Source organism: Monopterus albus, unplaced genomic scaffold (genome assembly GCF_001952655.1).
Source record: "Monopterus albus unplaced genomic scaffold, M_albus_1.0 scaffold39.1, whole genome shotgun sequence".
Lineage (NCBI taxonomy): Eukaryota > Metazoa > Chordata > Actinopteri > Synbranchiformes > Synbranchidae > Monopterus > Monopterus albus.
This window is the reverse complement of record NW_018127919.1, coordinates 4,436,070-4,450,040: the sequence shown is the minus strand read 5'-3', so window position 1 is coordinate 4,450,040 and position 13,971 is coordinate 4,436,070. Positions and strand designations below refer to the sequence as shown.

The following is a 13,971-nucleotide window of genomic DNA, read 5'->3' as shown; positions in this document are numbered from 1 at the left end:
ATCGGCCTTTTAAAATGGAATCAGGGATACAAATATGTTGTGACCTTTTAAGATGTTAAATATTTTGGAAAAAAAAACAGACACCATCATCAGTAACTGTTGGTTTATAATGTTTTTTTAGCTTATTTATACTCATTGTATAGCAAGTACTAGTAGCAAAACGGTGAAACATCTGCAGTTCTAACAGGTTTACACCATCTAGTGGTTTGTTCTTGCACTTTACCATTTGTGACTACACTCATTGAGCACTTTGTACATGTATACAAGTACATGCAATCCAGTACAACAGCCCTGCCAACATCTATCTGTATGAAGCTCAGAATGTTTTGGTTTTTGGTGAACTTGTGGGAAATGTGGAATTCAGTGGTGTATATAGTTTTGTCCTCACAGTGTACATACAGTATATGAGAGGGTCAGAATGTTACATGACACCTCTGAATATACTACAGTACAACACTGCTTTTAACTTTGACCTAAATTTATATGGCCTTCTCTCAATGATTTACAGCACATATGAGATAGATACACAATGAAGTATATCAATATCTAATTCAAAAACTTGACATAGCCACCCAGATTTCTACTGTCCCACAATGAAAGGGAAGAAGTATAAATGACACGTCTCTCACAGTACAACTCACTTTGGGTAACTGCACTTGGTACCGTCTAAGGTGAGATTGGTTGCAACAGTCAACTGCCTCTTCCTGTAGTGAATATTGTGTTTTCTCTTTGTTATATCCAGGGAAACAATTAATGAACCCAGAAGTAAAAGCTGCTCCCATATTGAGTGTAATGTGTTTGTCCTGCAAAATTATTTCAGTGGGTTTTCCAACACCCTTGACGTTAGGTACACTGCTCGAAAAAATTAAGGAAACACTAAATCAAACATTGGATCTTGAATGAATTATTCAAGTTGAATCTCTGAAGTTTAACTGACTTGGTGTTGTACTCTGATGATCAGGTGTTCCTAAAACTTTTTTGAGCAGTTTATTATAGGACAGGAGCAAAAATTTGAATTTCTAATGTGAGGTACTGCTTATGTAGGAGTATGGGATTAAAGTTCCTCTGATTCTTTCTCGGCCATGCCTTGTATTATATCTGTACCCGGTGAATTTGGTTCATTAAAGCCCCAGAAACAAAGTATCTATAATGCTCAGAACTATGAGCTTTACACTTTTACTTACTGTTTTGTGGAGGATATACTTGGGCAGAGGAGGAAAGTGTATATGTGAAAAATGTATATCTATATATAAATATTTTCAGTGTATTCTATGTATAATATTCTGCAGCATTGAACAAGACTGACAGATTGTCCCCTCTATTCATTAAAACAGTAAAACAGCTAGAAAATGTCTGCTGATACAGAACTGAACCAATTATACTTTATTCAGTGGATTTCAATTTTTTAGATATGATTTTAAACCTTGTAGTGTGGATATATAGATTGATGACTTGTGCATCATTCATGTTTCCTTTTGTACGGTTAACATTAACACACTAGAAGGGAGGCACTCACCACTGTTCCATTCTTTAGTCTATGTTCCTGCTATGCACTTATGCAATTTTATTTTGAAATATTGACAATTACTAAACCATAGAAAGCAGAGGATACGTTAGTACATTTTGAAAAATCAGTGTGCAGCAGTTTTATTTTTCATGACCGGTGGCAGGTCTGTGGATTTCCTATAATGAATGACTTTTTTCTGCTCTTCCCTTTACACAAGCATTTCTTGTCTACATTTATGTTGTTACACCTCTCCAAGGTCTTTTCTTATGTTGATCTGTGCTAATTTTAGTTTTTCTTACCAGTGCCAGGGCTCTGTTTCTGATCTCCTTGGTTTTCAAAGAGTATACAATAGGATTGACACAGGGTGGGGTGAAAGAAGCCAGAGACAGGCTTAGCAATGACAGGTCCTCATCAATCAACTGCAGATAATAGGCAATATTAAAAATGGTAATGAGAGGAATGTAAAATACAGCAACAAGGATGATATGTTCAACGCAAGTAGCCAAAGCTTTAACTTTACTGTCTAAAGATTTCATCCTGAACACGGTCACCAGGATACTGACATAAGACAGACAAATAAAAGTAAAGGGTACAACAAGAATCAAAAAAGTAATTGAAGTGCCCACAGTCCACTGCATTGTGTAATCATTACAGGCAATTCTAAACATAGCTGAATAGTCACAGAAATAACTGAACACTGTGAGGGAATTGCAAAAAGACAATCGAGTCATTATACCTGCTCCAAATGCCATGATTCCCAGAGTAAAACACCAAATCAGACCAATAATATAAGACATGCTTCGCAGTGTGTTGATTGAGTTCTGATGCAGAGGGAAACATATTGCGATCAACCTGTCATAGGCAAGTATAGCAAGTGCATATGACTCCAGAGTCACAAAGGTATAATAACCATACATTTGTACAAAACACATGTTAAATGGAACAAAGTTATCCTTCATTAGATAAATTTTTATCATGTTGGAAATAATACTTGTGCTTAGGATTACATCAATTACTGCGAGGTTGCCCACAGAAAAAAACTTTGGTGTGTGTAAACAATGATTAAAGGCAATTACACAGATCACCAAACTGTTAAACAGAACTGTAACCACATAAATAAATGTTAGAAAGATGACATAGACACTGATGTAAGGTAATGTCTGAAATCCAGTAATATAGAAGCCCGGAGGATGAATGATAACAGAGTCATTTAAAACAGTCCTGAGGAATGACATAGTTGAACTTCACAAGCTGTGTGTTGGAGGACAGCCTCTGCCTAAAAGCTCTCCAGTCTAAAGAACAGGGGAGTCATATCATATTGAACATTAGACCTCAACAAAGACAATCATAATTTTCATGCCAGTTTGAAAATCATATTTGAATTTATAAAATATATCAAATCTATTCTCACTAAGTTCGCACACACTGTACAAATTAAGTCAGTGAGCATTGCTTACATGATGCTCTCTTCAGGATTTCTTAGCAGCAGCTCTCATTAAAATGCACCTAAAAGCAGTAGGCAGACGGCTGCATGTGTGACCCCTGGACAGTGGAAGATATACTTTCCTCATCAATCCCCAAAGCTTCCCTCTGATTCAGAGCAAGTCATTTTGACCCTGCTCTATTGAGGACATTAATTTGATCCTTGGAGAGCATCTCATTATTCTCTAATTATGATTAAGTACGTTGGATTACCAGTTCTTTCAAAAAAATAGATAAAGTCCTGCAGCAAGGTATTATGTACCATTTTTTTCCCAGCAATCGTCAAAAATGAAAGTCATTGTAAAGTTGGGTTTTCCTAATTTCTGATAATGAATTCTTCCACAAAACATTTGATTCAAGTTTGTAATAATTTGCATAACTGATTGAAAATCATTTTTTCCCATACAGCTTTGCTCAGGTAACAACACAATAAATGCTAGAGCTTGGCAAGTTATGTATTTATATAAGAATATTAACATTTAAAACAACAGACTTATGCATTAGTAAAGTTTGTTCAAACTTACATTTTGACATTTTTTACTATCATCCTCAGTGGCTACCCTGTGTATTATCAGCATTGAGCCCATTGGTTATAATTATACTATGTAAACCTAATGTCTGAACTGAAATTAAGCAGTAGTTTAAACATTTTGTACATTTTTTGAGAACATATTTTTCCAGCTATGAAAATATATAATAGAGCTCCCCCACCTCTTCATAAAACTACACCATATATATTTAAAAAGTCTGCTTGAATATACAATAATTCCCAGGCTAATATTTTAAATAGACATTACTCATGGCTTCTGTGCACAGTATCTGCTCAAGTCTCTTGATAGTTAGCAGAGAGCTCCATTCAACAATGATCTGTTGCAGAATAAAAAAACTACTATGGTGAGCAGCTGTGATTTACGCTGTTGTATATGTGTAAATATTACCCCGGTGGGTGCTGGCATTACCTTTTTGTCTTAGAATCTTGAAAAAATGTGAAACCTGAGGTTTGCTTTAAATTGTTTGCCCCAGGGCCGTGCTGAACCAGAAACGGTAGCCCCCAGAATTTGAATCTTAGCTGATGTTATTGTGAAAAGGGTCTACTACTCATGGTTAAACATCTATCCTTTCAATTAACCGATGTTGTCTGATGTGCTTCTATTTTGTTGACCCTACATTTTATTATATCTGCACCTATTAAATTTAGTTCATTAAGGGTCCAGAAGCAAAGTATCTATAAGCCTCATAACTGTGCAGTTTTTATATAAACACCATTATTATATTGTTTTGTGGAGGACAGTACTTAGGCAGATAAGGAAACTGTATATGTGAAATAGGTATATAAATTCTGCAGCACAGAAGACTGACAGACTGTCCCCTCTATTCATTGGCAAAGCAGCTAAATATGTCTACTGGTACAGAACTGAATCAATTAAACTTTATTCAATGGTTATTGTAATTCTAATTTTTCAAATATAATAGTAGACGTGTGTGCCATTCATGGTTGAGCTTGCATTTCGAACATAAACACACACACAAACATAAACATACTAGAGGGGAGGCACTCGTCATAATTCCATTCTCTACTCTGTGTCCCTCCTTGTAGAAAAATGTTTTCTTCCTTGTTTTAATAGTTTCTAAAATTACAAAATCAGTATTGCTTGCTTTATGTATTTATTTATTTATTTTATTGTATTTATAACCAGCAGCAGGGTCCAGCATTTCAAGTTTTCCACTTTCCAGTGTTATATAGATCACCAAACTGTTAAACAGCATTGTGACCACATAAACAAATGCTAGAAAAATGACTTTGCCCTGTCAGTTGAAAGTGTCCATGCATTCCAGAAACACATTTCTATTAGCTTTAAAAAAAAAATTGGTTCTTGATTGTGAAAATATGTGGCATAAACCGCTTTAACCATTTACTTTAAATTGCTCCTGTTAATAAGTCCACCATGTTAGTCAAGCCTATTACTGTGATTACATATATTTGTTATATGACACCAATGATTCATTATTCCAATATAACAGAGAAATAAATGTTTTGAAAATCAGTAACTCAGCAGTTTACTTAATAACTGGTGATCCACAGAAACAAAGGGCATATTTTCAAAAACATAAAAAAACAACGCAAACAGCTGTATGAGGTTTGAGATGTGATATTGTCAGAGAGAAATATAATTTATATCTATAAGGTACAGTAAGTTACTGGATAAGTACACTGTGTCTTCTTTTGTTGGAAAATTATTTGGTAACAAAAAAGACATGATCATGTTGAACAAGATAAATTATTCAAAATAAATAAATAACTAGAAAAGACTTATTATGACAAATTAAAACAAGCCCCTAAGCAGAAGGGTATTAAACATAACTTCTTACTATGGAAGAAGAAAGAAATTACTTTGTAAGCTAAATGGAAGGTGGAATGCTGTAGATGTTCTGGTCTCTGGGGCTCTGGCCACTTGTCATAGGCCAGGTAGGAGATTAAGGAGCCAACAGCTGAAGGAGTATCATCTGCTTACTGAATATTATTAACAAAGCAATATTAGTGAACGTGAAAATGAATGCTTCTTTGTTTGTTTTGTTTTGTTTCCTGAATTGCATAACAAAATCAAGCTTCTTGTCTTGATGTGGTGGAACTCTGCACTGCTGAATGAAAATTCTAGGCTGACTTGACTCGTATTTAGCAGTGACATGTAAGCTCATTGTTTTCTAAATCAAGGTTGTGCATGCTGCTCCTGTGTCCTGGGGTCAGAGCTGAAATGCAGTGGGTGGTGCAGTATAATTACAAGGGTGGGGCAGAAGTAGTGAATGATGCCTTTGATGTGTATTCAGTCAGGTCAAAGAAAGAAAAAAAGTCACTTCTGGCTTTTTCCCATTTAGGGGTTGCTACAGCGAAATGTTACACTGACGACTCGCATGTTGATATTTGGCACATGTTTTACGCCGTCCTGACGCAACCCTGATTCGAACCCGGGCCGCAGTGGTGAGAGCGCTGGGCCTTAAACACTAGCCTACCAGGGACAGCATGTGTATTCAGTCAAGTACAGGGCACTAAAGTTTGCCATTTGTATACCTCAGTAATATCCCCAAAACTCAAAAATCAAAGGACAACTGTATTTTTAAGGTCAGTAATTCTTCTCCCATTTCTAATGATATGAGTTACAGGTAAGTGACTGACAGGAGAGTAAACCATAGGAAATAGATCTTTGTACTAAAGCTTAACATTATCTTGAATTCAAATGGATTTTATTAAATTGAACTCAGACTGTAGTCAGATCAAAATAATGCAAAATGAAGACAACTTTAAAAGAATATTGAACCACACAAATATCTTTCCATAATGGAAACTCAATAACAATACTGAGTTGAAGACACATGTGTTGACAAACTACATGTACTGTATACTGTGGAAAAATCATATTTGTAACCTCAGGTTGCAAAGCAGGATGCATCTCAAGGTGTTAAGGACTCCACAGAAGTCAAATACCTGGGACTCCTCACCAGTCAGTCACAAGCAAATAAGCTTCTTGGATGAGAGGTGAAATGCATTAAAGAACCTCAAGCATATCCAGTTGACTACTTTTAGCACCTTGGATAAACCCTTTACATGTAAAGAAATATACCATTCAAGAGATAAAAAGTTACTGCTGTAACTGAAAGCAATAAATCAGTGCATCAAGGCAATACACCTAAAACTGAGCTTACCACAGGACCTAGTTCAGAGATGCAGTCATAAGGAGATGACACATTTCCACTGTTCATTTGCTGGAGAACACCTCACTCTGCTGGATGCATGTTGATATTGCATTTAGATTAGGTTGTATATGCTCCACATTTGTCGCAGTCCAGTGTTCAGTTTGTCCAAACTAAGCCCCAGCAGCGTGTTTAAATATTAATCAATTTAAGTCAATTCAAGTATACTGTTTTTACAAACACAAGACTTCATCTTTAATAAAGGTCATAAGTAGGAAGTGAGCAAATCATGTAACTGTAATGAGATCACCGTTCTAAGCACAATGTAGAGATGATTTTCTTCTTTTTTCTTTGTAAAGTCTACATGCCAGTCAATTGCATGTTGTTGCATCCTAAGATTTGGGAAATGTGCAGTAGGAAAACTATTCTTCCTGACAGCTGTGAGTCCTGCAAACAACCCATCCATCAACTATAAACTTATTCTTGAAGGTTGCAGACGGTGCTAAAGCCTGTCTCAGCTGATGCTGGGCCACAGACATGGTACTTCATAGACAGGTCGACAGTCTGTCAGGCTGACATATACACTCACTCGCACTGAAAGCCTGTGTTTGTGTGATGGTTCACATTCATGTTTGTAAGTGGTATATATCCATCTCCTGTGTGAACACATTTGAGGTCCTAAACTGCCACACATGCAGATTTAAGTTAAATAAGAGACACATCTACAAGAATAACAGCAATAACATAATTTGTGCAACAGTCAAATCATAAATGTAGATGACATAGCTGTGCTCACATACATGTCATTAATTATTTGTTGTGGACGTTGGCACGCAGTGCAGATGATGAGAATGAGAATGACAATGAGAAGGTGACAAAAAGGCCAAAGCCATAGCTGCAGCATTGTTGCCTGTGTTCAGGTCCGGCCCGTGGCATAGGCAGTATAGGCTAATGCTAAGGGCGCCTACATCCAGGGGGCGCCAGAAATGGAGGAAGAAAAAAAGTGTAACTTCCACTATTCTTAAGACTAGACTTCAGAAAAGAATAAGCCCACCACATTAATTTAACTGTGTAGCAGCAAAGCCTACTAAGTAGTAGTAATAATAATAATAATAATATAGCCTACCTGCCTAAGACGCCTCCCCTCTCTTCCAAATAATCCGACTGTACCTGCTACACGGTGGTCGTTTTTTGATGGGTCAACAAGCTCAACATGTCAAAACGTCCCAAACTGTCTGGTGCCCAGGGGAGGAAAAAAAGAAAAGAAGAGGAGGAAAAACTCGACAAAGACAGAGGTAATGTTACGGTAAAGATTATGTCAATGATATTATTTTGCTGTTTCCGAACGATGACTGATAACGCCATAATCGCCATTAACAATTAGCATAACAACATGGTTTGCTAATCAATAAATAGCTAGCGCTATCTATCTGTTAACGTCGTCAGATAATGTTATGGAAGGGCCTAGTTGTTATGGAAAATAGTAATGTAACTACCCCCATCATTCCTCCTCGGGCAAATGTGTAAATATTAGATCTATTCATCAGGTGTTATAACGTTAATTGCATTGACATGGTTATCTGACGTTTTCTCAGCTTGTAATAGTCAATCAAAATGCTCTTCATGTTCCATAGTTGTAAGCCTAGCTGTTTGTTGTGTTACAGTTCATACTGTCTAAAGTGCGTTTATCATGTTAAACTTAACAGTGTTAAAGTGCACAACATTAATGTTAGAGCATAATTTAGCATTCCCACATGGTATATTATACTGCAGTTTACTCATTCTTTGCAATGCATTCTGCTAATTAGCATTTCACTGTAATGACAATAAAATTGAAATTGTTACTAATATATGAATTACTTATATAATTTGTATCAGAAAAAGTACATTGTATATTATACAGTATAGTCTACATCATGCATGTATCTCTAGGTTTTTCATTTATATTATTTCATTTTATTTTATTCTTAAAATCATGTGTTTATTATTAGACTGGTGTCACATACTCCTCTTCTGTCTTCAGATGCTGAGGTTTCTCAGTCCCACCGTTGCAAATCCTCCTGTCACCTCCACCTCAGCAGCACAACCAATTTCCTGAAAGAGGTGGAGCTTATGGCCAAATTTGATCCAGTGATGAAGCAGCATGTCAGTAGGGTGGAAAGTGGAGCTGGCAGTCATGTACATTATCTTGGCAAAACAATCCAAAATGAACTGATAGACTCCATCAGTTCTAAAACAATAGAACACATTGTGACAGAGATCAAAATATCCAAATATTTCTCCATCATTTTAGACTGCACCCCTGATCTGTGCTGCCTCAGAGGCTTATGTATAGCGCTTGAACAAAAATTTGTTGAAATGTAATGTTTGCATTTGAAATTGAAATAGTGACCTCTGTCTGTAGGATGGGGAGTTGGTACGAACAGGAAATGCTGTTTTAAAAGCAGAGATAATGTCTGCTGACGGGAGCCGGGCTGCAGAGACAGAGATAACGGACAATAAGAATGGAACATATGAGGTGGGCTACATGTTACGCTCTGAGGGAGAGTACTCCTTCGCTCTGTCGCTGTATGGACAGCCGATACGTGGGAGCCCCTTCCGCCTGCGGGCGGTGAAGCCCTCAGACGTGCCACAGTCTCCAGATGATGTAAAGAGGAGGGTGAAGTCTCCCAGTGGGACAGGGGGCCACATACGGCAGAAAGCAGTGCGTCGACCTTCCAGTATGTACAGTACTACCAAGAAAAAGGAGAACCCCATCGAAGATGAGCTCATCTACAGAGTGGGTAAGAGAGATAATCCTGTGAAAACCAAGGTCTGAGTACACTTATATCATAGCAGGGGGAGCACAAAATGTCTTCTGTAAAACAGTCTGTTGGTTGTTTTGCATGTTATATCTCATTAATTACAAGTCAAGAATGAATATTACTGCAGTGTAGTGTAGTTTCCTTCCTGTAGCTACTGCTTTCAGTTTATGTCAGTAGACTGTAGGATCAAACTAGCTGAGTCCTGATATACTGTATGTGACATCCAGACAAAGCCTTGCATTCACAAGCTGTGTTTTCTGAAGATCAAACCCAGAAAACAAACATCAAGGACAATGAGATTTTGGTAGCCGTCTACAGGCATTAAATATGATGACTTTCAGTTTTTTATATGTCAAGGGTCCCTGCTGTGCACAAATAAATGAAAGTGCAGTCTTCTCACTGTGATGGATTGCTGAACTCAAGCAAATTATGATGTGTTGTGTGAACTTTACTGACATAAATCATAACCTCAGTGTGCCTGGAACATAGGAAATCAGTCCAAAGACTAAAGATGCACTTTGTACAATGATCAAGTTCAGTGCACAGTGTATAAGCTCTCTTTTAGTCCAAACCACTGGTATCACCTTTTATGGAAAAATGTTAGACACTGAGACTACAATGAAAATATCAAATGGCACATTTACTGACTGTACTTTTTCTGGTCAGGTTCCCGGGGAAGAGAGAAAGGAGAGTTCACCAATCTGCAGGGAATCTCTGCCTCTAGTAATGGCAGAGTGGTGGTGGCTGACAGCAACAACCAGTGCATACAGGTGAGACACAGAGCAGAAGGTGCATGTTTGTGCAAATATGTGTGTATTTCTGGTCATGTAGAATAGGAAAATACTGTTGTGGTATTGTAATCATGATAAACTTTATGATCTGTTATGGAATTAATTACAGGTATTCTCCAATGACGGCCAGTTCAAGATGCGCTTTGGGGTCAGAGGTCGGTCTCCAGGGCAGCTGCAGAGACCGACAGGCGTCACGGTTGACATGAACGGTGACATTGTGGTAGCTGACTATGACAATCGATGGGGCAGCATCTTCTCCTCTGATGGCAAGTTTAAGGTAAGATCTCAGAGCCTGTATTGGCAAAACAACACTAAAGATAAAGTACACCTCATTTAAGATTTATTCATGTATAGTGCCTAGTGAAAAAAGGCCTTGAAGGGGAGTATGAGTTTAGCTCATTCTGTCTTCATAAAGTAGAAGAAAATCCTGTATAAACAATTTATCCTACTTTCTTAGGTGAGACATAAGTATAAAGATAAAAATATAAAGATGGTTTAATAAGCCTCTCAAAGTGTTGCCGATCTTTTGTTCCCTGGTAAAATCCTCCTGGTTCTTCTCCCTCACAGAATAAAATTGGTGCAGGCCGGCTCATGGGTCCTAAGGGTGTGGCTGTGGATAAGAACGGGCACATCATCACTGTGGACAATAAGGCCTGCTGTGTCTTCATCTTTCAGTCCAATGGGAAGCTTGAGACTAAGTTTGGCAGCAGGGGGACATCTGACAGACAGTTTGCAGGTGAGAAGGAACCAACAAAAGATCTCTTTTTATTATTACAGACCTGGAAGCTCACAAACAATGTCCCTTCTTTAAATGATACTGAAGCAACAGCGTCTACCAGCTAATTAATCCTGCTAATTCATGTATTTATCATAACATATGGTAACACAAATAATTGTGTGGATACTATATATTATTTTGGATTTTGAAAGATATCTGCAACATGTTTAGCAGCTTGGATTTCTCCATTGCTCAGGACTGATGTAAGAGGCTCAATGTGAACACCCCGACTAGACTCATTTTAAAATGTCAGCTTGTGGTAGCAAACTGTGAAGAACAAATGGGGTTTGCTCTCACCTCCATTACAGATAGACACTGGCTGTCCCCATCTGGGGATGAAAGCAGGAAATAAGGCAGTGGCATCAACATTTGTTTTGCACACTAAGCACAATGACTGTTCTGTTCAGTGAAGAAGAATGGGGGTGTTTTTGAGACTGGACTAAATGTTCAATTCACCAATTGTTTCTTTGGTGACACTTGTAATGCCAGTTTGAGAAAACAAATGCTTGTGCACTCATTGTATTCCTGAATATAGACTGATATGTTGTTACATCCATGCAAGTCTGAATATACTTGTAGGAAAAAGCCCCAGGTAATACAGTGACCCCCTCACAAAAATCCACACTGCTCTATTTATTCTCTTCTTATCCTTCATCTCTGACTGTTTATTTTCTTTTCTTTCTGTTCTTCCTCCTGTTTTCCAATTTAGAAAAACTTGGCCCAAACTTAAATAAATCTGGCTCAGTTTTCAGTAAGTACTAAATGTGGCCTTGCTGCAGCCTTAATCCCACAGTGCAGTGCCTTCTGTCTAACCCTATCCCTGATTATATGTCTGACACCATGAAAACTCCAGATTGTTGACAAATAGTTGTGCCTGTATAACAATAATCATAGATACAAATACAAGCCATTGTAATAATCACTATTACAATAGTGAACATTTTGTCGTGTGCATTCTGTGTTTGGTGCTACAAAAAGATCAGTGTGAATGATTTTTCACTGCGCCGACTTCAAAGCCATGAACCTAACCACTGTTCCCTATTTGTTGTAAGTCTGCCAGTGCTGGGAGCTACAGAGCTCAGCCAATAGGTTTTCACTGAACATAAATAACTACCTCATGATGCATTTTTTGCAAATCAGTGTAACCATTTATAGCTGAGACAACAACTTTCGGAGGGGAGGGGACTGAATCTTAGAGCCTTGAGCCTTTCCTTATAATCTAACTTAGAGTTTTAGATCTTTTGTCTTGAAATTCTGGGAGAGAAAAAGGAAAACAGTTGTGGCATTTATGCATGACAAATATGCCACTTCTCCAGGCAAACCAACTACTTCCACCTACAGCAAATCCAACAATAACCTGCTTCTCCCTTTTCATCCAGGTCCACACTTTGTTGCAGTGAACAACAAGAATGAAATCATTGTGACTGATTTTCACAATCACTCTGTGAAGGTAGGGTACAAGAGGAATTATCTCTGAAGCTGCTACAATCAACACACATAAAAATGTACTCTGTTACGGTATTTACTGATTTAGATGTACAGGAATGATGTGTATCAAAGTGCAAATGTAGACAAAACATGTGTCTTTACTGAGTTCCTGTCCCAGGTGTACAGTGCAGATGGAGAGTTCTTGTTTAAATTTGGCTCTCATGGTGAAGGCAATGGCCAGTTCAATGCTCCCACTGGTGTGGCTGTGGATGCCAATGGAAACATCATTGTAGCTGACTGGGGTAACAGCAGAATACAGGTAAGACGGGCTGTAAGACATTCTGTTGACATCTCAACTTTAGGACCTGAAATGTATTTGTTCTTTGAAATTAGTTAACATTAAACTGCCATCCAAATCGCAGCAAATTTAAACCTGCAGATTTAAGTATCAGAGTATTTTGTTAACACAATAGTCTGCTATAGCATGAGCGCTAAAAACTCCAACTTTTGTGTTTTAATGTTTCAGGTGTTTGACAGCACAGGATCCTTCTTATCCTACATCAACACCTCAGCAGACCCGCTGTACGGCCCCCAGGGCCTCGCCCTCACCTCAGACGGACATGTGGCTGTTGCCGACTCCGGTAACCATTGCTTTAAGGTTTACAGATATCTGCAGTAAGCAGCAGAAAGACGTCGCTGACACAACTCCTGTTCAGTCAAGTTAATGTCACATACTGCTTGTGGACATAGAGCTGCAACAAACTGGCACATTTTATAAGTGGCTCCTAGTTTCTCAAATCAAATCCTTTCCATTTTGTCTGCACATACTTTTGAAGATTTAATATTCAGAGTTTAAGACAAAGAAATCTTGTAATTAAAATGTTTTTAAAGATAAAATAAGCTAGTTAATTCCAAAATTATAGCAGAAACTGACATCTCAGGAGACTCTTATGGTGAAATAAAGGTAATACAATTTTACAAGCAACTAAAGAATAAAACGTCCTCTAATGAGATATTTCCCTATCGGATCACTTATGGGCCATTGAATTCTCAAAACCTTAGTGTTTTTAACTCAGTCCTCTGAGGGAAAGTACACCAGAAATTAACCTCTGGAACAAGGCATTTCATTTCTATTTCTTATAAGTGTGATCTCACCAGTAGATGGCCTGCAGGTCTAAAGTTGGTGATACACTAGATTTTTTGGGCAATGCAGATAGGCTACACTCCCAGCAACCAGCAAACAAAGTGAAGCACAGAAGCAGAAGTCAAGTATCTGGTGAGAAGCTGATGCTTTGTGATTGAAATAACAGTGCTCAGGCCTTTTTTTAAACATTGTTACATGTCAGTGCATGCCAAAAAAATACCCTGTGGTCACTGCCTTAAAATTATTGCTCAATATACATACAAGAATACATGCAGACAGGAATGTGTTATTTTAAAGGAATTGTTTCTTATCCTTATTCTGCACCTTATCATATTGATCCTCCTCACAAG

The 13,971-nt window shown here is 37.8% G+C and overlaps 2 protein-coding genes across 4 annotated transcripts; one reads left to right on the top strand and one right to left on the bottom strand.

Moving 5' to 3' along the window:
- Positions 1-1,640: 1,640 nt before the first annotated feature.
- On the bottom strand, positions 1,641-2,770 carry LOC109959583 (olfactory receptor 2AT4-like). Its single transcript, XM_020599067.1, has one exon. The coding sequence runs from the start codon at positions 2,740-2,742 to the stop codon at positions 1,741-1,743; it is 1,002 nt and encodes a 333-aa protein (XP_020454723.1). The 5' UTR covers positions 2,743-2,770; the 3' UTR covers positions 1,641-1,740.
- A 6,221-nt stretch (positions 2,771-8,991) lies between these two features.
- Positions 8,992-13,965, top strand: LOC109959488 (tripartite motif-containing protein 3-like). Of its 3 annotated transcripts, none has more exons than XM_020598906.1 (8): positions 8,992-9,459; positions 10,147-10,250; positions 10,381-10,548; positions 10,839-11,007; positions 11,759-11,800; positions 12,429-12,499; positions 12,656-12,796; positions 13,020-13,965. In XM_020598906.1, the coding sequence occupies exons 1-8, from the start codon at positions 9,129-9,131 to the stop codon at positions 13,200-13,202; spliced, it is 1,209 nt and encodes a 402-aa protein (XP_020454562.1). In that variant the 5' UTR covers positions 8,992-9,128; the 3' UTR covers positions 13,203-13,965. The 3 variants fall into 3 exon arrangements, with proteins under 3 accessions (XP_020454562.1, XP_020454564.1, XP_020454565.1); XM_020598908.1 differs by having other exon boundaries at positions 13,004-13,965; XM_020598909.1 differs by lacking the exon at positions 11,759-11,800.
- Positions 13,966-13,971: the final 6 nt, after the last annotated feature.

Excerpts from the sequence above, each read along its gene's own strand:
- LOC109959583 (XM_020599067.1), bottom strand. The coding sequence starts at position 2,742 with ATGTCATTCCTCAGGACTGTTTTAAATGACTCTGTTATCATTCATCCT.
- LOC109959488 (XM_020598906.1), top strand. The coding sequence starts at position 9,129 with ATGTCTGCTGACGGGAGCCGGGCTGCAGAGACAGAGATAACGGACAAT. Across the intron at positions 9,460-10,146 it reads TGAGCTCATCTACAGAGTGG|GTTCCCGGGGAAGAGAGAAA; the intron begins GTAAGAGAGATA and ends TTTTCTGGTCAG. Across the intron at positions 12,500-12,655 it reads TTCACAATCACTCTGTGAAG|GTGTACAGTGCAGATGGAGA; the intron begins GTAGGGTACAAG and ends TTCCTGTCCCAG.